The 25,133-nt window shown below is 38.4% G+C and overlaps 1 protein-coding gene across 1 annotated transcript in view; it reads left to right on the forward strand.

Annotated features, from left to right (window-relative positions):
• nbeal2 (neurobeachin-like 2) overlaps nucleotides 1-25,133 on the forward strand; it is a 338,784-nt gene that overhangs the window by 173,689 nt on the left and 139,962 nt on the right. Inside the window, 2 exon segments of the mRNA XM_028817374.2 lie at nucleotides 2,568-2,732; nucleotides 11,379-11,460. Of these exon segments, the coding sequence (XP_028673207.2) occupies nucleotides 2,568-2,732; nucleotides 11,379-11,460 (247 nt within the window).

Genomic DNA, 25,133 nt, shown 5'->3' on the forward strand with positions numbered 1-25,133 from the left:
AGGACTGAGTATGTGGCCTTCGGGGATGCTAAATCTCATACCCACACTGTCACCTGTGGGGTCCCACAAGGATCAGTCCTTGGGCCGACCCTCTTTAATATCTATATACTACCCCTGGGTCACATCATTCGCAAGCATTGAGTTTCATTCCATTGCTATGCTGATGATACGCAGCTCTATGTGAGACTGGATTCGACTTCTCTTACACCTCCATCAACTTTTTCCTCTTGCTTGGATGAGATTGAGGCCCAGATGTCCAAGAACTTCCTCAAGCTGAACAGCACCAAAACTGAAGCTGTTTTAATTGGCACCCCCCATCAACTTCGTTCCTCTGTAAATTGTATTTCCTTTTCTGACCGTACCATTACCCTCTACCCTTCTGTTACAAATCTGGGCGTCAAGTTAGACTCCCATCTGTCATTTGATATACATATCCATCATCTTTGTAAAATTGCATTCCTTCATCTGCGAAACATAGCCAAACTCCGTCCCTACCTCTCCCTTTGTGATGCTGAAAAGCTGGTTCATACTTTTGTCTCATCTTGACTGGACTATTGTAATGCACTCCTCATCGGGATACCCAACAAGAGCCTTCAAAAGCTCCAACAAATTCAAAATAGTGCTGCAAGAATCCTGATGAGGGTGCGGAAATATGAACACATTTCACAAATCTTTCGATCACTTCATTGGCTCCCTATCCATCTCCGTACAGAATACAAACTCTGTTTGTTTACTCACCAGTGTATCCATGGAAATGCTCCACAATATCTTAAGGAACTCCTTATATTACAATCCACTACAAGAAACCTCCGTTTTACAAAAACCTACCGCCTTCGTCCCCCTGTGACCAAACTTCATACAATGGGAGACAGAGCCTTTGCAGCCGCTGCTCCACGGCTCTGGAATGCCCTACCAGAGAGCCTGAGAACACAGCAGATTGTGGGCTGTCTTAAAAAAAACAGCTAAAGACTTTTCTATTTAGGAAAGCTTATTAACAAGAATGCTATAATTATTGTTGTTTTATCTCTGTTTTTATCTTGCCTTGCCTTTGTTTAACTTTTTATGTTGCACTTTGAGATTTACTGCTAATGTAAAGTGCCCCTATAAATAAAATGTATTATTATTATTATAACCTCATAAGCAAGCTGGTGAATTGCAGCTCTCTGAGCCCCCAAATGTATACTCCTTCAAGCCTTGACTTTGCCTTTAAATCCTTATAAATCATTAGGAAAAAATTGAAGACAATATGCAGCATTCAAGGAATTTTATGCCCAGTTAAGGTAGATACAGTTTTCCTCTATGATAGCTAATACAATGCATATCTTTAAAATACACAGACTAAATGACACATAACATTGAATTTAAAGTTTACATACGCATAACACATCATACATTCACCACAAAGTATGTTGTCTTAAACTGTTCCAAGTCCACTCCCACAACTCTTCATATAGCCATTGAACAGTTAATAGTGGAGTCTGTTCACTATTTCTATGGAATCTTTATTTTTTCTCCAACATTCAGTGTTTAGGTGTTTGCCAGAGTCCCCATTCCAGCACTTGGGCATCAGCTGCTTATTGTGATACCTTAGTAATTGTTTCACATCCCTGCATCTCACCTGTTTATTTATTTTATTTATTTATTTTTTGTAAGGACTGATGTATCAAGATATGTGCTCATTCTTACTCTTGACAGTGTCCTCAGTCAAGAACAAACTTTTCACCAAACTCACTGAAAATAGTCTGGTTTGAACCTATGTGAGATTAAATAAAATGTATTTTGTCAACACTGGGTGAACTTTCATTTTCGTCACTTGTTACCACTTGATTAAATCTGAATTGCCCATTGATCTTTAATCAAGTTTGATTCTGATAATAATCATTTAAGATCCTCGTTCTTAATAAACAATTTACTTTTGGTGTCTAGTAGTGGCACCTAGGATGGACTTTAGTAATGTGTATGAGAAGGCAAGGCAGAAAAAATAGTTTTATTAGTAATAGTTATTTAAAAATTTTTGTCACTCTCTTAATGTTTAGGATGCAACTTGTTATACTGTGTTTTTAAGAAAGTAATACATCTGTAATAATTATTTATTTTAAAATATTGAATGTTCAAGTGATTTGAAATTGTAAACCTATAGTTCTGACAAAAACATCTTCAAAAAAATTATACTTAACATTTTACATTCTGTCATTGTCAATAAAAAGAATTAGACAAGTCAGTTTAATTAGTTAATATAAGAGTTGATGGTTGTATCGAATAGTCTAAAAGTGCTGTTTATTTATGATGAACTGATTAGGTAAGTGTGTCATTGTGAACTGTGAATAAACAAGCTATTGTAGAGTTGAGCCAATATTTTTTGACTGTGGAGACCCATGCCTTTGTGTGCTCTATTAACATTTTTCTTCATTGGTGTCATCTTTCTTTTTCTTAGGTACAGTATATAAATTTGACATTGTCACTACATTTGCTACAAAATGCACTGTTTTCAATAGAGTATTATTTAAGAAAATGTTTTCTGTAAATTAAAAAAAGTGTTGCCTTTTTTTAATATTATGTTTCCAAAGCCCAGAGGAGTCGTCTTCAGAGATTCCATTACTCCCAAAAGATGTATTAAATATCCTGAGTAACCAGCTTGGTCACCGTGCCCATCAGTTAACCGCTGGAGAAGATGTTCAGAACAACATTAAACAGTCACTGCTGCTTCTTAAGTTCCTCATTATCATTTGCAGGTATGTGCTCTGAACATTAAGTCTTTTGATTCATTTATGTGCATTACCAATAGTAGCAAGTAAAACATGGCATCTGTCATGCCTATTCATTATCAATCTTATGTAGTTTTTTATTGATAATATGTGTGAATGGAGATGTAGTATGCCAGTGTTTTTAATTGCATATAGCTTTGTTATTATGCAGAGCAAGCAAATATTGCTGTCTTGCAATCGAGGAGGATGCATTTAATCCTTTGCTGGGTCATCTGAGCATGCTGCCAAATAAATGAGTTTGACCCTGAGTTAGTTAGAATTGTATTCATAGCCTTCTGCTTTTCGTGCTCAATGTAACATTACTCTAGGAATGCAGGTGACATCTTTTCTTCAGCTCCCGACAGTTGTACTTTCCATTAGTTTTTTTCTAGCTACACTTTCTGCCAGACTGCTAATGTATGTGAAACCCAACGGAAATCACAGTTTTTCTGGACTCCATTTCTAACTGTAGTTCTCACTTTAAGGTGAACTTGTAATTTAAGGCTTATAGTCATCTCGAAAAGTTCTGTATTTCAGGCTAATCTATCATTTGCCTTATCTGTCCTGCCTATTTCTATTTCCACTCCTTATCGAATTGCTTATGCACCGGTACAGTTATTTTGCATTGTGCATTCTGGGCTCATGTTAGCTTTTTATATGACAAGTCCCATTGATAAATACATGTTCAGTTCAACTTGACCACTTCTGTACATATGATCTGTTGAAAGAAAAAATAATTTATTAATCAGCTTTTTTTTGAATATTAGGACAATTTTGAAATACTGATGTTTGGCTGTTTTCAGTTTCATACCTAGCTTATCCACCTTACTAGTGGACCTAATCCGTAGCCCTGCATACATGTTGAATCATCCTGCTACTAAATGTCAGTTGCTGAATGTACCTTCTTCCGTCAGAGCAACAGGCTGAGGCCATCCATTGTCTCATGATGCATAGTACTGTACATTCTGAATTCTTGACTTAGTTATGATTATCAACATACATTTAGTTAACCTTGGTTGGTCTTAAAGGTAACACAACATTTCTGGACCTGTGTAATCTGATTCAGGTTTGTGGAGGCTGGGGCCTATTCCCAGCAGCACAGGGTGCAAGGCAGAAGCCAGCCCTGGATAGGATGAGGGTCCATCATAAGGCCTACAACCACAAACACAGTGACACAGGATCAATGTAAGGGATGTCTGAATCCAGTATGCTGAAACAATGAATTGGCTGATTTTAACACAATGCTCCCATCTTCAATTTTAAGTGAATTAATTGAATAACTTGCAATCCGTGTTTTGTTCTTTATAGTAATTTGTTCACCACACTAGTGAGTCTGATCAGAAAAAGCTTACAGTTGTCCAAGATTTTCATGCCATACTTTACAGCGTTTAATTGCATACGCTGTCCCTGCTATTATTTCTCATTCAAAGTATAATATTAGACTGACCACATTCATTTTTGCATTGCTTATTGTCACACATGCAAGTCTGTGGACCATTCTCTGGGTTTATCAGAGATATGTAATACTGCTCCAGGTCGAGAGGGAGTGCTGATGCTAACATTCTCCTCACTTCTTCTTACTGCAGCACAGAGAAGATGCCCATTGAGGGCAACTGACCCCACCCCTTCCAGTCCCCAAGCTATAAATCGTGCTGCTGATGGGAGGAAGTGTTGTCTTACACCAAACCCAACTCAGGCTGGAGTTCCATCCTGACTCCCTTGCATGACATTGATACCCACTCTTGTTCTTCCCTCTCATCGATTCCCTTTCTTAATTAAGCTTCTTTTTTCTGTTTAAGAAATCAGTTGTCAAATTCAAATATTTATTCTCACCATACTCCTAACAAGATGCTCTTTCACCTATTTGATTAAAGTGCTTTCTTAATTAGATCTCTGTCTTCTGTTCATGAGTCAGTGGGTGCATTAATGCTCTTCTCTTTTTCGTTTTGTTTAATTTCATTCTTACAGAGGTGCTAATCAAAAGTCTTGGATTCTGACATGTTTAGGTTCATTAACTACCCTGTACTATACAGGAAACCAATTAATGAAAAATAGAGGAAGGCACATGAAGCCCCAAATTAGGGGTTACTAAACACACGGGTGTGCATAGCTGTATCTACATTTGATGCAATGTAAAGGTCACTTGTAGTTAAGCAAAAATAATGGAATCGCCCTCACAGCAAGAGCACTGGGGAGGTTGAATACAAATGCTTAAATGAGACTTGCAAATTGGTATTTATTATAGAACACTCTGCAGGCTATTTAACTCATGCATTTGGTGAAAAAATATGAGAAGTAAAGATTTAAATTTAAAGGTTGTTTCTGGAAGAGAAATTTGGCTGGAGCACATGTTGTCAGTACTGCACAGTTAATCCAGCGGGCCAGCAATTATTGGTGTCTTAGATAAAGATGACCAAAAACGGTCATATTAAATAGTTGGTGCCAATAATGAGGTTTATTTTGTTCTCATAAAGTGGGAAGACTTAAATAAATAAAAATATCAAACATATTCTAATAGTCCATCAGGCAACCCTGGATTAAGCGGGTTAGAAAGTGTTTTTACATGATATGTAATACAGTCTAATAGAATGTATTTAAACCAGATGTTTCAATGTCAGTAACATCATTTTCTAATGACAAAGCTGAATACCATATATTCTTCCTTTTATTTTAAGAAAACAACATTTCAATCAAATTCTACCTATTTAAGATAGATAGATAGATAGATAGATAGATAGATAGATAGATAGATAGATAGATAGATAGATAGATAGATACTTTATTAATCCCAATGGGAAATTCACATACTCCAGCAGCAGCATATTGATAAAAAACAATATTAGATTAAAGAGTGATAAAAATGCAGGTATAACAGACAATAACTTTGTGTAATGTTAACGTTTACCCCCCCTAGTGGAATTGAAGAGTTGCATAGTGGAGAGGCCAATCTCCTCAGTCTGTCAGTGGAGCAGGACAGTGAGAGCAGTCTGTCGATGAAGCTGCTCTTCTGTCTGGAGATGATCCTGTTCAGTGGATGCTCCATAATTGACAGGAGCCTGATCAGCGCCTGTCACTCTGCCACGGATGTCAAACTGTCCAGCTCCGTGCCTACAATAGAGCCTGCCTTCCTCATCAGTTTGTCTAGGTGTGAGGCGTCCCTCTTCTTTATGCTGCCTCCCCAGCACACCACCGCGTAGAAGAGGGTGCTTGCCACAACCGTCTGATAGAACATCCACAGCATCTTATTGTAGATGTTGAAAGACGCCACCCTTCTAAGGAAGTATAGTCGGCTATGTCCTCTCTTGCACAGAGCATCAGTATTGGCAGTCCAGTCCAATTTATCATCCAGCTGCACTCCCAGGTATTTATAGGTCTGCACCATCTGCACACAGTCACCTCTGATGATCACAGGGTCCATGAGGGGCCTGGTCCTCCTAAAATCCACCACCAGCTCCTTGGTTTTGCTGGTGTTCAGTTGTAGGTGGTTTGTTCAGTTGTAGGTGGTTTAAGTACAATTCACTGGGAATGTTGTTGTTTGCCTTTTTTTACTATAAAAATTAACAAATGGAGTACCTTTTGTCATTCTTTACCATCGTGATTTCACACAGATGTCTACAGACACATAATAAGTTACCAGGGAGCAGGGACCTTCAAAACTCGGTTTGAGGCTATTTTGGAGAAATTCGGTGGAAAGGATTGACAAGCTTTACTGGCTTGAATAACATCTTCTCATCAAAATTGTAACGTTCTAATCAGCAATGACAAACCTTCACAAAAAGAGATGAATGAGGTAATGAGTATAAAATATCTGTAAAAAGCAAAATGAACCTCTTGGCCAAATTAGGGCTATATGCAGGAATTTCAGAACAGCTGGAGCAGTGGTTGACTTGTCCAAAAGGGGGACAAGTGCATCTTGTTGCCATGTACAGTGAGAAATGGAAAAGCTTATTCAAGGGTCTTGTTACAGTATATCATGGTACAACCCAAAATCAATATATGGTCCACCCACACCAATAGGCAGTTTGGAAGGGTTGCCTGAATAAATCCCTTATTGAGAAGAACACACTGAACAGCTGGAGTTTTCCCAAAATCTTTTTGAGATTTTGTTTGGAACAGGATACTGTAGTCAGATGAGATCAAAGTTGAACTTGTGGTCCACTCACCATCAATATAGGAAAGAGTGCATTCAAAGAAGTATGAGACATGACCAGGAAGCTTTGTTTTTATATGGCTGATTGATACCACTGGAGCTGTAACTGGAGTTCATTGACACCATAAACTCATCTAAATATCAGGACATTCTGGTCAACAACATAGTTACCAGTAAATTAGTTGCAAAAAGTATGAATCAGCACCTCTAAACAACAAACTGACTCTCTCATTCTTTGGACTGCAATGTTGTGGTCAGAATAGAAGGTGATGGTCATAAGTGTGGTGTTATAGACACTGTGAAAAGAAATACCTTGACACCACAAAAAGGTTTGGGGCAGTCACCCCGTATACTAGAGGTTTTAGCTGAAAAAAGCACAAATATGAGCAATGAGTCTTTACAGACAAGAGTCCAAAACAAAACTGACAGGCAGAAGGTTTACAGCAGTTTTTAAAGTCTGTCTGGGGAAATGATGTCATTGGGCCCGGAACTGGAAGTGACATCATCAGGCCCAGGTGGAATTTCCCATGATTGGTCTGCAGGGATAAAAGAGAAAGAGTATACTCTGCCATCCCCTGGCCTGTCGTACCTTCTTTTGAGCCCTTTAGCTGTCTCCCATGCACACGTGTTTGACAACATTAATTATCTGTAAACTTCCTCCACATAGGAATGGTGCAAGATTCCTTAAAGAGAGTTCTCCAGTAATATCAAGTAGACCACAGCAAAAAAGCATGATGATATTACTTGTGCCACAAGAAGCTTCACCCGGCACCAGGTGCAGAAACAGGGAATCCCATAAATTTGACACATAATATAGGAAGAAAGTTTGCTTGTAAATAACTGCACTAGAATAAAAAATTAAATAATCAAAATAATTTAATAATAATAATGTCATTTTTTTCTTACAAAATATCTATCAGTATGGTTTATTTTATATATCTTTTTTTGTTCATCCCTATTAAGAGTGTCAATTCCTGGGATTCTTGTATATTGTGAGACTTGCCCGGACACCATCAGACCGACACTGCATCTTTATGCAAAAACCTTTTATTGTCGTCCACACAACACAAATATAATCACAGTCCCGCACAACTCACAGTGCTCTAGCCCCAGTCTGCCTTCTCCTGGGCCTTTTCTCGCCTTGTCCCTGGGCCACCTCTACTCTCTCTCCAGGAGCTTCGTCCTGCTCCTGCTCCCGACTCCAGCTCATTGATAGGAGGGAGGCGGCCCCATTTATAGTCACCCGGATGTGCTCCAGGTGGTTCCCGGCAATCTTCCCTTGACACGCCCCTGTGTGGCGGAAGTGCCGGCTGTCTTTCCGGAAGCACTCCGGGTGTCTCTCTTTCCTTCTTCCCCCCAGCACTTCCTAGTGTGGCGGAAGTGCTGAGGTCCCAAGTCCTCCAGGCATGAGGACGTTCCCTGGCGGTCCGGAGGAGGCATGAGCCCTCCTCCTGTCCTTCTGGGCGTCCCGGCTGGGTACCACCCCCAGCCGCGTGCCACAATATTAAATGGTTATTATGCATCTTGTTTAATTGCACCTTTCAAAACACACAAAGTCACATTGTAAAAGAAGACACCAAATATTAAACAGTCTATAAATATAAAATAAATAGAAAAGTCTAACAACTAGAAAAAGCAAAGCAAATTTAAAAGAGAAGTTTTAAGTAGTATTTTAAACAATAAAATTATAGGTAGGCCTATAGATGTATTGTAATTATATATAATATGTGTATATATGTATCTGTGAGCTAAGTAATATTTGATAAAAATGGAAAAAAAAATAAACAAAATGCTGTTTTTTTTTTCTGTCAAGTTATATTGATGAAATGTGTATTTGTTTTGTGTAGCATTGTGAGTGCATCTCTATCATGTGTTTATAGTCTTGAGCTCATTGTACTTTGTTGCCAATCACTAATTATATGTAATACAAAAATGTCAGCTAGGCTGTAACCAATAGATGGCAAAAACTGAAAATATTGGTTAAATTACTCAAATTTAAAATAGGAAGAGTGCATTGTCACATTAGTAGCTCCATGCTTTCTTTGCTTTATCCTTCTTGAGAATGGCTGACTGTTCTTTTTATTCTAGCAAAGTTTGGTGTTATGAACTTCATTTTTGGTACACGGGAAAATGGGTTTACCATTCAATGGAAAAGTTTGGACACCCCTGTTATTCTGTTGTGATTTGAAGTAAAAAAAAAATAGTGGATTCAACTTAGACAGCAAGCAGACTGAAACAGTGCCATTTTTGTCAAACTGTTAATGCACCAATGCTAGGATGAGAGGCCATCTAGGGAAGGCTTGGGTTGCTACTGCTGGAAGAGGTGTTCGTGAGGCCAGCAGGGAACACTTAACCAGTGTGTTGTGTGTGGATCCCAATGCCCCAATGCAGTGACTGCAACATTGTAAAACCAAGGTATGGACTATCTATGGTCATTAAAAATCCCTGGGCATCTTTCATAAAGAGTAGGGTTTATCTCAATGTCCTGGCTAAATTGCCCATTATGGCCTCATCCATTCTGGCCCCCTTATCATCCCCGGTTTCTTATTGGCCCTTCATTACCTAATAGCTAATCTGTGGTGAGTGTACTAGCGCCTAAAAGGCTGCTGTGACATTATCCAGGTGAGTACAACATATTGGGGGTGGTTGAAGTAGTGGTTCCTCTCTGTCTATGTAAAGCCTAGTGACAGAGTGCTATATAAATATAATAAATTACTATTATTAGAATTTACTGAGAAAATGTTACAAAAGCAAAAGTCTGGGCACTCTCTTAGTTCTAAGGTCATTAATCTCTTCTAGGTATTGTTAGCTATTCCTGGTGAAGAGCTGTTGTTAGGAATTGTCAGTTCTAGAGCCGAATAATTTCTTTGGCTCTTAAGACATTGTGTGACACTCAACAATCATGGGATCTTCTAAGCAACTGACTGAGGATCTGAAAATGTAATTAACTGATGCCTATGAAGTAGGGGAGGGCTATAAAAAAAATATCAAAGTGCTTCTGGCTAGCAATTTCCACATTCCAAAATGTCATTATGAAATAGCAGTTAAGGGGAACTGTGGAGTTCAAGACAAGATCCGGAACACCAAGAAATCTGACAGATAGAAACAGCAAGGCAAAAAAAACGTACAACTGTAAGGGAACTGCAGGCAAGCTGAGAAAGGAGTACAAGCGCACTGCTCTACTGTTCAGCATTACTAACATGGACATGGCCATCAGAAGGAAGTGTTACATGTAATCTTATCACAGAAAAAAACATCTGCAGAGGCATTTTCGAATGAAGTGCTTTGGACAAATGAAGTTAAAATCAAACAACTACAACAAAAGCTTTGTTTGGAGAAAGAGAAACAGCATTTGGGGAAAAAGACACCTTGACATCTGTTATGTTTGTGGGGTTGTGTGGCAGCTGATGGCACAGACAATCAGTTAGGAAAATGACTTCTACAACAAGACAAAGATCCAAAACACACGTCAATATCTATGGTGTGGTACTTCAGGAAACTCAAGGTGAAGGTTTTGGAATGCAGTTCCTCAGACCTGAACATCATTGAAATCCATGTGCAGATCTTAAACATCCCAAGAATATCTCACATCTGTGAGGAAGAACAGGGAAACATTTCCAAAACAAGATTTCAAAGACTCATCATTTACTACAGAAAAAGTTTGCAACATTTGATTTTTGCTGAGGTGGGTGTTACTCTGTACTTAGCAGGATAGCCAAACTTTTGCAAATGCCATGGTTATTCTTTTTTATGTTCTTCTAGTTCATCAGATAAATCATAAACATACATTAACATTTTCAAAATGCCGTTGATTTAGTTTGTTGCTGTTGAAGTTCTGTTTATTATTTTTATATCAGATGTCAACAAAATATATGTAACTTAATCAGCAGTGTCCAAATTTCTGTGTGGAACTGCATATTTCCATTGGATCAGAGCATGTACTGCAGATGTAGCTGCTGTCTTTTAATTCTGTCCACTCGTCTCACACGTTTTGTTCATTACTTTCTATAGCTGCTGGCTTCCTGTTTCTTCCTCATTTCATTGTCATGATTGCTTCTTTAAGCCTATGTGCTCACTTAATCATTTATAATGCTTGATGCAAACTTTTAACACGTTATTTAAATATTTGAATAAATGTGACCTAAGGCTTAATGTGAATGATTTCAGTTCATAAACACACTTACTAAAGTGGCCAAAAAGAATGTCAGCTATGCTTTCGCATTTGGCTCAGACCCATCTTGAATCATCAGGTCTTAAGAGACACAATAGAAAAATTGTAATGAATTTAAAGGAATATTTATTAAGGGTGATTATAATGTAAGATATTCAGTAAAGACTTTGCAGATTTAAAATATAAACAACAATCAGCTTTTCTTTGTATAATAATTAGTGGATGGCAACATTTAAGGAAGTTTACAATGTAAGGTTACCTATAGATTGACTAATGTACTGTTGTACTTAGTAAACATCTCTTTATCTTTCAGAAACCTTGAGAACATTGAAGTTAACCAAACTCCAGGCTTTCTCTTTGAGACACTCAGGTTACTGAAATTTTGCATTGATGAGGTAAGAGTAACAGAATCCGCAACAACTGCTTACCTCAAATGGGGAAAACATGCAATGGATTCAGAAAGTATTCAGACCACTTTTTTTTATTCACAATTTGTAACTTGCAACCTTATATTAAAATCATTTAAATTTACTTTTTCCCTGTTTCAGCTAATAGTCAATATCCCACAATAACAGAGCAAAAACAAGATTTTACACATTTTTACAATTATCAGGTTAGGTGGATTGGCAATTCTAAATTGGCCCTAGTGTGTTACTTGTGTGTGTATGTGTTCTGCGGTGGGTTGGCGCCCTGCCCGGGTTTGGTTTCTGCCTTTTGCCCTGTGTTGGCTGGGATTGGCTCCAGCAGACCCCCGTGACCGTGTTTGTATTCAGCAGGTTGGAAAATGGATGGATGGATGGATCTCTCTATAATAAAAGAAAAAAAAAACTTTGGGATGAGACATGATCTTTTGAAGAGAGATCTTTTGTAAAGAGACAGAGACACTTTCACGTCCCGCAAGACAGGCAAGTCACGTCATACTTACAACCTTTGGAAGCAAGTCCCGCGATACACATGCAGAGTAGGTTAGAGATAATGGAAGTAGGAAAATTCGAAAGTCTCAAAAAAAATAGGAGTAAAGATCACATTAGCGCAAACAAACGGAAAATATTACTAGGTGAAATAACGGAACAGTGAAAAGAGATCTAATAGTATTTGATGATGTCTGAGGGAGAAGAGAGACAAGGCAGTGACTTTAAAACGTTCAAAGCGCTGCACAAAATGCAGTTTACGCAGCACGGGAGCAGCAGCAAGCCAGCACCTGATCCAGCAAAGAGGAGGTAAAAACAAAAATTGTTATTTGATTCCCATTGTATCACTGTTAAAGAGGGGTATCGGAGGAGCAACTGCGTCTCCTTAGGGTGTTTTCAGCCTCCCTCTTCACAACGGCACATAGTGCTTGTGGGGGAGGGGGGAAAGGGGTAGGCAAGCGAAGTGCAGATCACGTGGCATGGCAGCAGCAGCAAACCAGCAGCTGATTGAGCAAAGAGGAGGGGGGGAAAAAAAGTAATTTGTTTCCCATTGTATCACTGTTTAAGTGGAGTTTCAGAGGAGTGGCCGCGTCTCCTTGGGGTGCGTTCAGCCCCCCTCTTCACAATGGCATGTAGCGCTTGGTGGGGGTTGGCAAGTGAAGATAAAAACCAAGATCTAGGCCTTTAATGACCTCTTGGGCACAGCCGTCAGCAGTGTGTCTGTTTGCGGAGAGAGTGTTGACCTTGTCGAGAGGTTTACTTACCTTGGCAGTGACATTCATGTCTCTGGTGACTCTTCCTATGAAGTCAGTAGACGGATTGGGAGAGCATGGGGAGTCATGAGGTCACTGGAAAGGGGTGTGTGGTGCTCCCGATATCTATGCAAAAGGACGAAGGTCCAAGTCTTTAGAGTCCTGGTGCTTCCTGTCTTGCTATATGGTTGCGAGACATGGACACTATCCGGTGACCTGAGACAAAGACTGGACTCCTTTGGTACTGTGTCTCTCCGGAAAATCCTTGGGTACCGTTGGTTTGACTTTGTGTCGAATGAGCGGTTGCTAATGGAGTCCCGAATGAGGTACATTACCTGCATTGTGAGGGAGTGTCAGTTACAGCACTTTGGCAATGTGGCGTGTTTCCTCAAGGGTGATCCAGCTCATAAGATCCTCTTTGTTGGGGACCCGAGTGGCTGGACCAGACCAAGGGGTCGCCCACGTAACACCTGGCTGCGGCAGATAGAGGGTCATTTCCGGAGGGTGGGACTGGACCTCGTGTCTACCTGGGGGGTTGCAAACCGGGATCCCGAGTTGTTTCGTTGTGATGTGGGTGCGGCAATGCACTGTACCAGTGCATGCTCCCCAACTTGACTTGACTTCTCTGCAGATTCTCCCAAGCTCTGGCAGTTTGGATGGAGACCATTGTTGGACAACTATTTTCAGATCTTTCCAGAAATGTTTGATTGGGTTCAAGTCCAGGTTCTGGCTGTGCAACTCAAGGACATTCCCAGAGTTGTACCTAAGCCACTGTGTTGTCTTTGCTTTGTGTTTAGGGTCATTGTCCTATTGGAAGGTGAACTCTTGGCCCAGTCTGAGGTCCAGGTTTTCATTAAGGATATCTCAGTACTTCACTCCTGTCAGCTTCCTTATAGCCATCTAAGTCACTACAACTGAAAAATAACACCACAACATGATGCTGCCACTACCATAGTTGACGTTGCCTGGTTTCCTCCAGACATGATGCTAACCTTGGTTTCATCAAACCAGAGAATATAGTTCCTCTCAGTCTAAGAGTAATTTATGTGCCTTTATGCAAACTCTAAGTGGGCATCCATATATATTTTACTGAGGAGAGGTTTCTGTCTGTCCACACTGTCTTAAAGCCCAGATTAGTGGAGTGTTGCTGGGAAAGTTGTCTTTCTGGAAGTTTCTCCCAACTTCACACAGGTTCTCTGGAGCTCAACCAGATTGACCAGTGGATTCTTAGTCCTTTCTCTCACGATTGCTGATTTTGGTTGGAAGACCAGCTCTAGGAAGAGTCCTAATCATTACAAACTTGTTCCGTTTAACTATTATGAAGGCAGCTGTGCTTTTGGGGAACCTTCAGTGATGCTCTTCTTTTTTTGTGGCCTTCTCCAGATCTGTTGCACAACACAGTCCCATCTCTCATTACTCATGGCCTGGTTTTTGTCAACTGTGAGACATTATGTAGACAGGTGTGTGTCTTTCCTAATCATGTGCAATCATTTCAGTTGACCACAAGTGGACTTCAAACAAAATATAGAAACACCTCAACAACGATCAATAGAATGGGATGCACCTGAGCCATATTTCAAGTGCCATAGCAAATGGTCTAAATACTTTTGTCAATTTTATGACAGTATATGATATTTCAGTTTGGTTTTTTTTAAACTTTTGCAGAAATATCCAGTTGTCTCTTTGTTATTCTGAGGTAATGAATTTGCTTGATGTGTGGGAAAAAATTAATCTATTTTATCAGAAGGATCTAACATAACAAAATGTGAAAAAAGCGAATGGGCTTGAACAATTTCTGAATCCTCTGCCTTTTTTATGTATTTGTTTGCTATAGATGCTTTATTGTTGCCTCATTTCTTTTTTACGAAATGATTTTCCAGATAAAAAAACGAATACTGTAATCATTGTAACATTTGTTTTGCTGTTCATAAGTAATGTGAGCATCCTTCATAACAATTTTTATTTAACAAGCAGTCCTCATTTTAAATTTTATAAATAGCCCCATTACAAACTGCTTTAAATATCAATAGGAGCTATACAAAGCATGTAATGTGCAGAATAAAATCTAAAAGAAGGACATAGCACAATGTCAATGGAGAAAAGTAACAGATTAGAGCAAGTATGATTACGGACTTGCAGGAAGTTGCAGGGACTAATGAAATTCCTAAATGAAGTGACATCAGTGAAATAGCCAGATAAAGAGACGGATTTTAGTGTTGTGGTTTGACAGTTTGGTGGAAAGCACAAATATTTTATAAAAGAGTTCCAGGGAGTAGGAGTCACAAAGCCAAACAAGAAAGATGCCAAGAAAGATGTAGTAAGGTTTTAGAATAGTACAAGGGCTTGGATGGTGTGCCCAGCATAGACATTTATTCTGTTGTGTTTGAACAAATAGAGTTCCAGGTCAGTAGAAAGGTTTGAAGAATATTTGATATTTGACAAGCCAACTAGTACAGTATACATGAACCAACTGAGAATATTGAGGTATCTACATTTTTTTTTATTGTCAAAACTGACAACAGTATTTGGGTATCAATGTGACCTGCAGAAAGACTTTTAAAAATATGACATGATGTCTTCCACATGGTCATGTGACTTGATACTAGCTGCTTTGGCAAACCTGTCATTAAGGCCATGTTTTGAGATGAAAAACCACATTTACAGTTACCTGTCTGAATCCTGTGCTGTCTGTCACTCCCTCTGTGCCCATTTCAATGACAGTTGATTAAGTAGTAAGGTATTGTTACAAAAACAACTCAGGAGGGCAGCTGAAGCAAAGTTGTTGTTGTTTTTTTTTTTTTTTTTTTTTTTTTAAGTCATTCAAGATTATAATAATATTCAATATTCATTCTCAAGCAATATCCTTGGCTTTATCTCACAATCGAGGAATGCAATAATTTAAACAATTTGTTAGAGTATGTCATAGACCCTTAACTATCATTTTTATTTTTAAGTGATTAGCTTTGTTCATGGAATAGAAAATATTAAACTAATCACTTTTTTTCTTCGGGTGGCACTTTGGCACAGTGATCATGCTGCTGCTGTCTCACAGAAAGGTCACCAGGGTTCATGTTCCTGGTTCCCTTTATGGGTTTCATCCCACTGTTCAAAGAGGTGCAGGTTAGTAGAACTGGCAATGCTTTAATTGGCTCTACTGTGTGTTTGGTGTGAGTGTATGCTCACCCTGCGATGGACTGGTGCCCGGTCCAGGATTTGTTCCTGCCTTATGCCCTGTGCTAGCTTCGATAGCCTCCAGAACCCAGCACCCCCACCCCACCCCCCAAACCCCTCCAACCTCCTTCCCTCCAAACTAAGCAGGTTAGAAAATGACATGACATTACTTTTTTCTTCTTCCATCTTTAAAAGAGAACTCCTTGTAGACAGATGATGTTTTTCATCATGAAACTCAGTAGATAAAATGGTTTCAAGACCCCCAATATCCAAGGGTCTTCTATTCTTTTTTGTATCCATTTGTAGGTTATCTTTTTTGATGTATATGCTGCATAGTATACAGATACCATTTGTCACATTTAGACTGTGGCACAAACTATGCATTTGACTACTAATCGCTTTAAAAGCTGTTACAAATCAAGGCAATAGTGTTACTTGAAAGCATAAACCATAAGTGTGCTGCAAAAAGTGGAGGCTGAATCATGAAGGGACAACAATATTTACACTCAATCCCTGTTGTTGTGCTTTTTACAGGAGCAGACTTCTTTCTTTAGCTATCTGGTTTAAGGCAGGTCTTACCTTTTGCAAGTTCCTCCAATGTACTCTGTCTTCTGCTCTTCTTTTCATTTCTTGTATGATTTACCATCTTTCAGGTAATATAATGTCTTGCCTTGGCCTGCCTCTTGATTCCTTTCCCTCCAGTTTACCATTCAGCACTATGTTCAACAGAGCAAACAGTCTCAAAAAATAAAGATTAAATTTTAAATTCCTGAGAGCATTCCTCTGTGTCTGGATGGTTTTCGTTTATCTGGAAAAAAGTAGACATGTTCTTTTTTGACTAACTGCTAAATTTCTCAGATTTCCCACTTGTGAGGGTGAAGATTCCATGATTTGTTTTTGAGGCACAATATTAAATCGCAAGATGATCACAGAGCATCAGTCCTAACTTGTCTATTGCCGCCACACTGATCCATTAATTTCACAATTCTTAAATCATGCTGCAGTCAGAGCTGCTGGTGGTGCATTTTCAACTTTTATAAACTGGCTGATGGAAGTGTAGCTGATGCCTTAACTTAAAAAAAATAATAATAATAACACCGGACATATTTAATTTGGAAGGTCAACATATTTTAGCCTTGTTAATTATGGTGCAACTATACCTGTGGTCTATAGATGTTCTAAGAATTAAAGCATTGCAATTCAGGGCACATACGTTTTATGGTACATTTCAAAGCTTATTTTACTGAGGCTGATTTCTATGTAATTATTTGGTATAATTCAAAATTTTCAGAATATAAAAAGTGGAGAGTTTACGAAGTAGATATAATGAAGTAATAAAATTTTAAGATTTGCTCATAACTCTGAATTTTAATATGTGAGCAAATGTTTCAGAGTTAGCAAATTCTTCATAGGTGACCCCAGACAGAACTCTGTTAGGTATTTTATAAGTGAATGCAAAGTTTTATACATAGGATGTGAGATAAACCGTTCTAATTGTAATAGGTTTATTGAAAAGACTTGGAAGTGTTATTACCAGTAGGCGTAAACAGTATATTGAAGCTGTTAAATTTAGCAACAGGACCATTTATTTTACAACATGCTGTTCATGTCACTTATGTTCTGTTTTATGCTTCATAATATAACAAGGACATACAGCTAGGTCTATAAATATATGGATAGTGATTCAACTTTCATAATTTTGGCCCTCTGTGCCACTGCAATGGGTTTGAAATGATGCAATGTTGTGAATTGGTTTTTTTTTTCACCAAGGAAAGAATATTGTGATTATCCAGTTGTCTTCAATGGTTGTCCAGGCTGTCTGATGATGCCGACTTCATCAGTGCGTTCCTTCTCTATAAAAATGTACCAAGTGGTTGATTTGACCACTACTGAGGTTTCTGCTATCTCTTTAAAGGGTTTGTTTTGTTTTCTCTGCCTAATGATGGCCTGGTTTTAGTTGCATGGACACTTTGGACAGCTCTTTGGACCTCATATTGAGAGTTAACAGCAACAGCTTCCAAATGCAAATTCCACACTTGGAATCAACTCCAGACCTTGTACCTGCATAATAGCTAATGAAATAATGAGGGACCTGCTCCCATCTGGCTGTGGAACAGTTTGTCAGTCAATTGTCCAAATACTTTTGAGCCCCTGAGAATGGAGGACCATATATAAAAATGGCTGTCATTCCTAAGTGCCTCATACAATATTTCTGTTAAACCCTTTGATTTAATGCTGAAATCGTACACTTCAATCATGTAATTATTCTTAATTTCAAATCCACTGTTATGGCATATAGATCCAAAATTATGAAATTGTGTCATTGTCCAAATACTTATGGACCCAACAGTGGTAGAGAATGTTCATAGAAGGTTTAAGGTTAACCTTCTTAGTCATTTAAAACCCCACATGGCAGTGCACAGCAGAATGAAATTACATCGCTTGGCTGATTATGTGCAAGAATAGAGAACAAAAATAAACGAGAATAACAATATTAAATAACAGTGAATCGGTAACATTTTGCATAGATGAATTATGTTTTGCACTCTGTTAACAGACTAGTACTGCATAATCAGAATGATTTTTGTTTAAGAGTCTAATAGTTTGTTGGACGAAACTCTCTATGAAATCTGGCAGGTCTGATCCGGCTACTTCAGTACTGCTCGCCAGAGGGCAGAACAGCAAACAGACCATTGTGGGGACGAGTGTGGTCTCTGATAATATTGGTGGCACTGCTTTGGTAATTGTTTACTCTACAGTTCCTGTATGAGAGGGAGAAATGTCCCAATACTTTTTTTCAGCTGCTTTTACTACTCTGCAGGGAAATCTGATCTGAGAAAGGACAGTCCCCATATTAGACAGAGATGCTAATAGTCAGCACAGTTTTTATGTTCTAAAACTCTGATTGGATGGGTGGTTGTGTGTGAAAACTGTATAGTCCATGGAGCAGGCTTGGTCAGAGGTAATTTATCTTTTACTTTTGCACTGTGGAAAGGTGATTGCAAGCAAGGTTATTATAGTTTTGCCTTTTTATATTAGTTTTTATTTCTATATTTTTTCTGATCTTACTTGGAAATTCAGTTTAGTTTTAGTTTTCCTTCGTCGTGTATTTTTAGTTTTAGTTTAGTTTTTATTTCACAAAGACATTTCTATTTTATTTTAATATATATTAGTTTCAGTTTTAGTTTTAGTAATTATGGCATGGAGCGCCTACGGAGTTAGTTTTGTGTCACAATCAGACAGAACTGTACACTTAACAGATTTGGATACGAGTTTAATGCTAGTGGAAGCTTACTACACTGCCTGGTTTACTATCTGGTTTTGTTTTTGTCTGATAAAAACAAGCATAATCAAACTAGACACTGAATATGAACAATTTTACACAATTTTATAATTTTTAAAATATTTTCTCATGAAAATCACAGGGGCTTAGGAAGAACAGGGCTCTTAGACTTGAATGAGTGTGCAGACCCCACCTAGCTGTATTGAGGGAAACAAAGAACAACAAGCATTAGTGTCAAGGTTAGGGACAGCGAGTCTTGAATAGACCACTATAAAGGACAGTAAACCGATAATGAGCAGAGTAAGAGCAGGTAATAGGAGTACGGACAGGCATAAAGCAACAGAGACAGCGTCTGAGATTAAGAACAACATATACATTACCTAAACCTGTTTATCCAGAGTAGGATTGCAGGAAATCTGGAGCCTACCGCAGCAGGTTTGGATTGAAGGCAGGATAAATCCCTGGTATGCAATATGTATGATATGGCTGATGTAAAGAACAAAAAGAATATGATATTTCAACTATCTATTTTGAGAGAGAAAAACATTGAAAAAAGGGAGACAAATATTTTAAAATATAATTCTGCTAATGGATTAGATTCACAATATCAGGTATTTTGAGTTGTGAATATGAACTAAAAAAGATAAATTAATAAATATGGAATAAATACAAAAACCCATTAGTATGTTTAGTTTTTCATCACTTGTCAGACTCTCTACCTTTGTTTGTATCGCTTCGTTGTTAAACAATGTTTTTAAAGCAAAAGTAATTGGTCAGCAACAATATGCTGATCTTGTACGATGACCTAGTCAGTCTCTCGATCAGTGTCGTTTTATTATCAAAAACCGGGAGTGGACTCCCCTCAGCTTTCTTGTATGCTCAGATATGGGGATGGATATTTGAGGAGTAAACCGCAAGACAATGATTATTTTTTATATTATGTACATTAAGGAACCATCAACAACAAATCAAATTAATTATATATTGAACAATTATTATAAAAGTAAAGTTGAAAAAATCATACTCGTTTTTTTTTTTTATACAGCTGCAGAGTCTGTGTTCAGGTAAAGTACCACTTCTGGGTGATGGATTTGGCCCAAAAGTTAATACAGATCTATAATTGTGGTGTAACATCCACATGCCGAATTTCATCCATCTATCTAGTTGAGTTTTTGAGTTATTGTGTTTATACACACAGGCAGACACAGACATGCATGCGTGCGCGTACACACACAATTCCAAAAAACAGTATTGTTGGACACTGGTTAGTCTATAACGTCAAGACTCATCAAAATATCGAAGTCGAATTTTTTCATGATTACTATACTTCGTATATGAGAAAGTAAAAACGATTTCTCCTGTGCAAAGTGGCAGGTGAATTGCTGTTAACAAAAAGCAGACACCTGAGAAATAAACTGAAATATTACTCACTCGTGATTTTTCTGTCCATATGGTAAACGTTTTGTTGACCAGCACATTCTGATTTCAGCCATTTGAATTACATCTTGATGATACAACAAGCACAAAGAAAGGCGGCATGGAAATCGCTTTCTATTTCTCACGCTTTACGCACCCGCACTCAGCTTGCTCTGTCACCGCAAATGCTGTGTGAACAGCCGCCCTCAGTCACCAGCCGCCGTTCGCTGGATGAATATATGCGGGCGGCACGTGATGGATGACTTTCTGTTTTAGAGTTAAAACTTACAAGGGTTAAAGACTAACGGCAAGAATATTAATTCAAAAACGAAAACTAAAAATATTTTAGTAAATTATTATTTTATTTCAGTTAGTCTTTCCAGCTACTTTAATAGTTTTGTTTAGTTTTAGTTTTTCATTTTGGTTTTGTTAATTATTTTATTTCAGTTTACGAAAATGTTTTTTTAATAATAGTTTCAGTTTTGATTTTAGTTTTCGTTAACTATAATAACCTTGATTGCAAGTCACTATAAAGGAGTGCATATCAATCTCAATTATTTTTTGTTTTGGGGAATAAAATGTAAATATGTCAGTCATGCATGTGTATTGACAACAGTAATAGTGGCAACCTTCCTGTCAGCACAAAGTGTATGGTTCAGTTGTAACATTATGAGTATTTTCACAGGTCAATAGACTGCTTTTCTTTATTCCTAACAGGGCAACTCCATTAAATGCATACTGATTGGCAGAGAGTAGAAGAGAGCCTAACCTTCTCTTTCACGTCTTTGCTGAGTAGAGAACAGAAATAGATATTGTCATTTTTTTCAAGGTTGTGCCCCTTACTGTGTAACGTCTTCTCCGTAGGTATACAGTGTGGCAGTGATCATACTCCTGATAGTACACATTGCATGATTATCGATTATCATTTGATAAGTTCAACAGAATTATCTATTTATGTTTTATGTTCATATCACTATACTGCCTTGCCCATTTCTTTTTAAAACCTTATAAAACCAATCATAGACATAACTTACACTATCTAGATGAATAGCTCTTGAAAGTGTCTACTATAGTTAACTCCAGCAAATCCTCAATGTAACAGGTGAAGTTTTATTGGACCCAGCATTTAGTGCTTGTCATCTAACCCCAGCTGTGGCAAGGCTTGTAATTCAAGGCATGGTATTGGCAGCATTTGTTTCATTAATTCTTTTCTGGCTTGATCCATGACTCCGACCAGCATGAGCACCTACTAAATAAGACCTAAGGGTAGCACTCCTGTGCTTGCCTGGCACAGTGTTTTTCACCCTAATTTTAGAGTAGGCAGTTGCTATGCAAACCATCTTATCAGCATCACCAGCCTTGGCATTATTTAAAGTGGTCCTTGGTGGACTGTGAGTCAGAATTCCTTCTGCCCCCGCAGTGCATTTAACTAGGCAACTGCATTGTCACTTTTATCCGTGGAAGACTTGGGTCTTTGTGACAATCCACAGGTCTTCTCTGTAGTGCATGATCTCCATTCTTAAACTTTTTTGAAATTGATTAGGGTATTTTTTTGGCAGGGGAGCACACCAGTTCCTGTGCTTTGTCATTAGAAATAGAGTGTGCATTTGTGCCTCCTACGTGTTATAGCTGGTGTCTAGAGAATGGTGATTACAGCTAATGTTGATTATTAAGTAGTTTTCTGCTGATATAAATAATTCTTTAGCAGTGTGTTGAAGTTATCTTTTCTGTCTTGGAGACAGTGAGGCCTTTTATAGTAGTAATATGTTGTGAGTCATATTACTACCTTTTTAAATAAATTAAGGGGCTTTCCTTGGCATAGTTTCACAGATGCACAGTCAGACTGTGTTGTGTTAAAGAAAAGGGGGTATGGGACAGTTCTTTCAAAATGTCTCTAAGAGTAGAGTTTTTCAAGAAGTCACAAAGAGCCTTAGAAGAGCAGCTAGAATAGTACAAGCATGTCTGGCCTTGGCCTGTGTTAGTGTTCTTGATTGGAATTTTACAAAAGCATTGGGCAAAGAAGGATACATAGCAGAGTAGGCAGATGGAAACCATTGTATGCTTGTTTGCCAAAATACACCTGGATGAAGAATTTCCAGTGGGCTGCTCTTTGAGATTGACTTGAAGCATAAGTGTATTTTCCATTAAGTTAATGAAATGAAAAACATAATTTTACATCTGAATAGTTTAGGACCAGAAATGATACATTTTAAAAAGGTAATCAAAATAAATATCGAAACAGCAGTAAGATATTGTGGAGGTACTGAAACTACTTGTACATGCTTGAAAACTCTTCCTTGATGCCAACTTGATGCAGTTCTGCATGAAGGAATGTGCCAGTAATCTGTACAGAATCTGTCTGCTTGCATTTACTCTCACAAAGTTTCCATAATATATAGAGCCCTGGGAGCAATTATATTTTTATGCAGTAAATAAAAAAATCATATTGATTTCTTTAATAAATGTGTGAATTTTTTGTCAAAATTATGTGTTACTTGTTCACTCTGTCCTTTATTCTAGTGTTAAGTTTCTTTTTGAAAAATGTACAGTAATGCAGAAAATCAGAGAAATAGTTCCTCAAATACCTTTGGTGACTGGGAGCATTTTTTGTTTTAATTTAATAATTTTCTGCAATAATTTATGAAATGAAACATCTAATGTAAGAGTTTGTCTATTAATAAAATGTTTATTAAACCTGTTGTAATGGTGTTTGGTTTGAAAAAATGTAGTGTATATAATATAGATTGAAGTATAGATTCCAGGGCTAAGTAATTATTGTTGGCCTTAGAGATGTTACTTACACTATGCAGTTTATAGTGACTGCTGAGAAAAATTCTGAATGTCTTGTTTTTATGCAGAACAGAAGTTACAAAGTTTCTGATATATCCGGCATCTATTGTGACCAATGCTGGACAATATTTAAAATGTCCATGAAAACATTTCTTGATCTTTGTGTTGCATAATCCACATGCCATGTCATCCAGCCGTATGCTCACAATGTTCCAAATGCATGTATTTTTACTAAAATATTGTTTACTAAACAACCTCCATAAAATGCACTTGTGAGCAAATTTGGAACCAGCTCAGACGTGAATGAGTGTTTGAAATGTAGACTCTCCTTCTGTTGTTACATTTATATTCAAAGCAGTGAGCCACAACTGGGGCACCTCGGGATTACATAGTGGCAATCTGTGGAACTGCACAGGTGACTTGACCTCCCACTTAATAATAATTAATAATTCTTTGCATTTATATAGCGCTTTTCTCACTACTCAAAGTGCTCAGCAATTATTGAAAGATCTTTGATATGCATGAGTCTGAGGTGTATTCTCTTGTTTTCACTTGCATTTCTTTAACCTTAAATCCTTAGTTCTACACATCTCCCAGTGCACTCTTTTTGTTGATATCCTATGAATCATAATGTTAGCCAATGAACGAATGGTTACTGTGCTGGACTCCTGACCAGTGATGGGAGGTGGTGGTGCAGGTCTTCAGTTCAAATAAATAGTCACATCTAAGCATGTTCAATTTTAGTTCATAAGAGTATTTCTTCAGAACTGGTTTATTTCACAATATTTAGTAAAAATATGTTTTTATGACGTTGTGAGCATAACACTGATTTACTTGACATGTGGGTTATGCGAGTCTATGGTATTGGGGAAAATTTAAAATAAATAATCATGTCCTAGAATGTGTGGGCGCACTTTGCTTTGAGGATGGTTGGGGTCCCTGGCTAATTGCGCATACACATACAAATGTGAGCATTATTCAGGTGCCTCATTAGATTACACCAGCCAACCTCTGCTCCTTAGGGACAAGCTGACAGAGATGGGAGTAGATTCATACCTGGTGGAATGGATCGTGGACTATCTTACAGACAAACCTCAGTATGTGTGTCTCGGAAACTGCAGGTCTGACATTGTGGTCAGCAACACAGGAGCGCCGCAGGGGACTGTACTTTCTCCGGTCCTGTTCAGCCTATATACATTGGACTTCCAATATAACTCGGAGTCCTGCCACATGCAAAGGTTCGCTGACGACACTGCTATCGTGGGCTTCATCAGGAGTGGGCAGGTGGATGAGTATATGGACCTAATCAAGTACTTTGTTAAATGGTGCTACTCAAACCACCTACGCCTGAACACCAGCAAAACCAAGGAGCTGGTGATGGATTTTCGGAGACCCAGGCCCCTCCTGGACCTCGTGATCATCAGAGGTGACTGTGTGCAGAGGGTGCAGACCTATAAATACCTGGCAGTGCAGCTGGATGATAAATTGGACTGGACTGCCAATACTTGATGCTCTTTGCAAGAGAGGACAGAGCCGACTATACTTCCTTAGAAGGCTGGCGTCCTTCAACATCTGCAATAAGATGCAGCACATGTTCTATCAAACGGTTGTGGCGAGTGCCCTCTTCTATGCGGTGGTGTGCTGGGGAGGCAGCATAAAGAAGAAGGACGCCTCACGCCTGGACAAACTGGTGAGGAAGGCAGGCTCTATTGTAGTCATGGAGCTGGACAGTTTGACATCTGTGG

The sequence above is a fragment of the Erpetoichthys calabaricus genome, chromosome 13 (genome assembly GCF_900747795.2).
Source record: "Erpetoichthys calabaricus chromosome 13, fErpCal1.3, whole genome shotgun sequence".
NCBI lineage: Eukaryota > Metazoa > Chordata > Cladistia > Polypteriformes > Polypteridae > Erpetoichthys > Erpetoichthys calabaricus.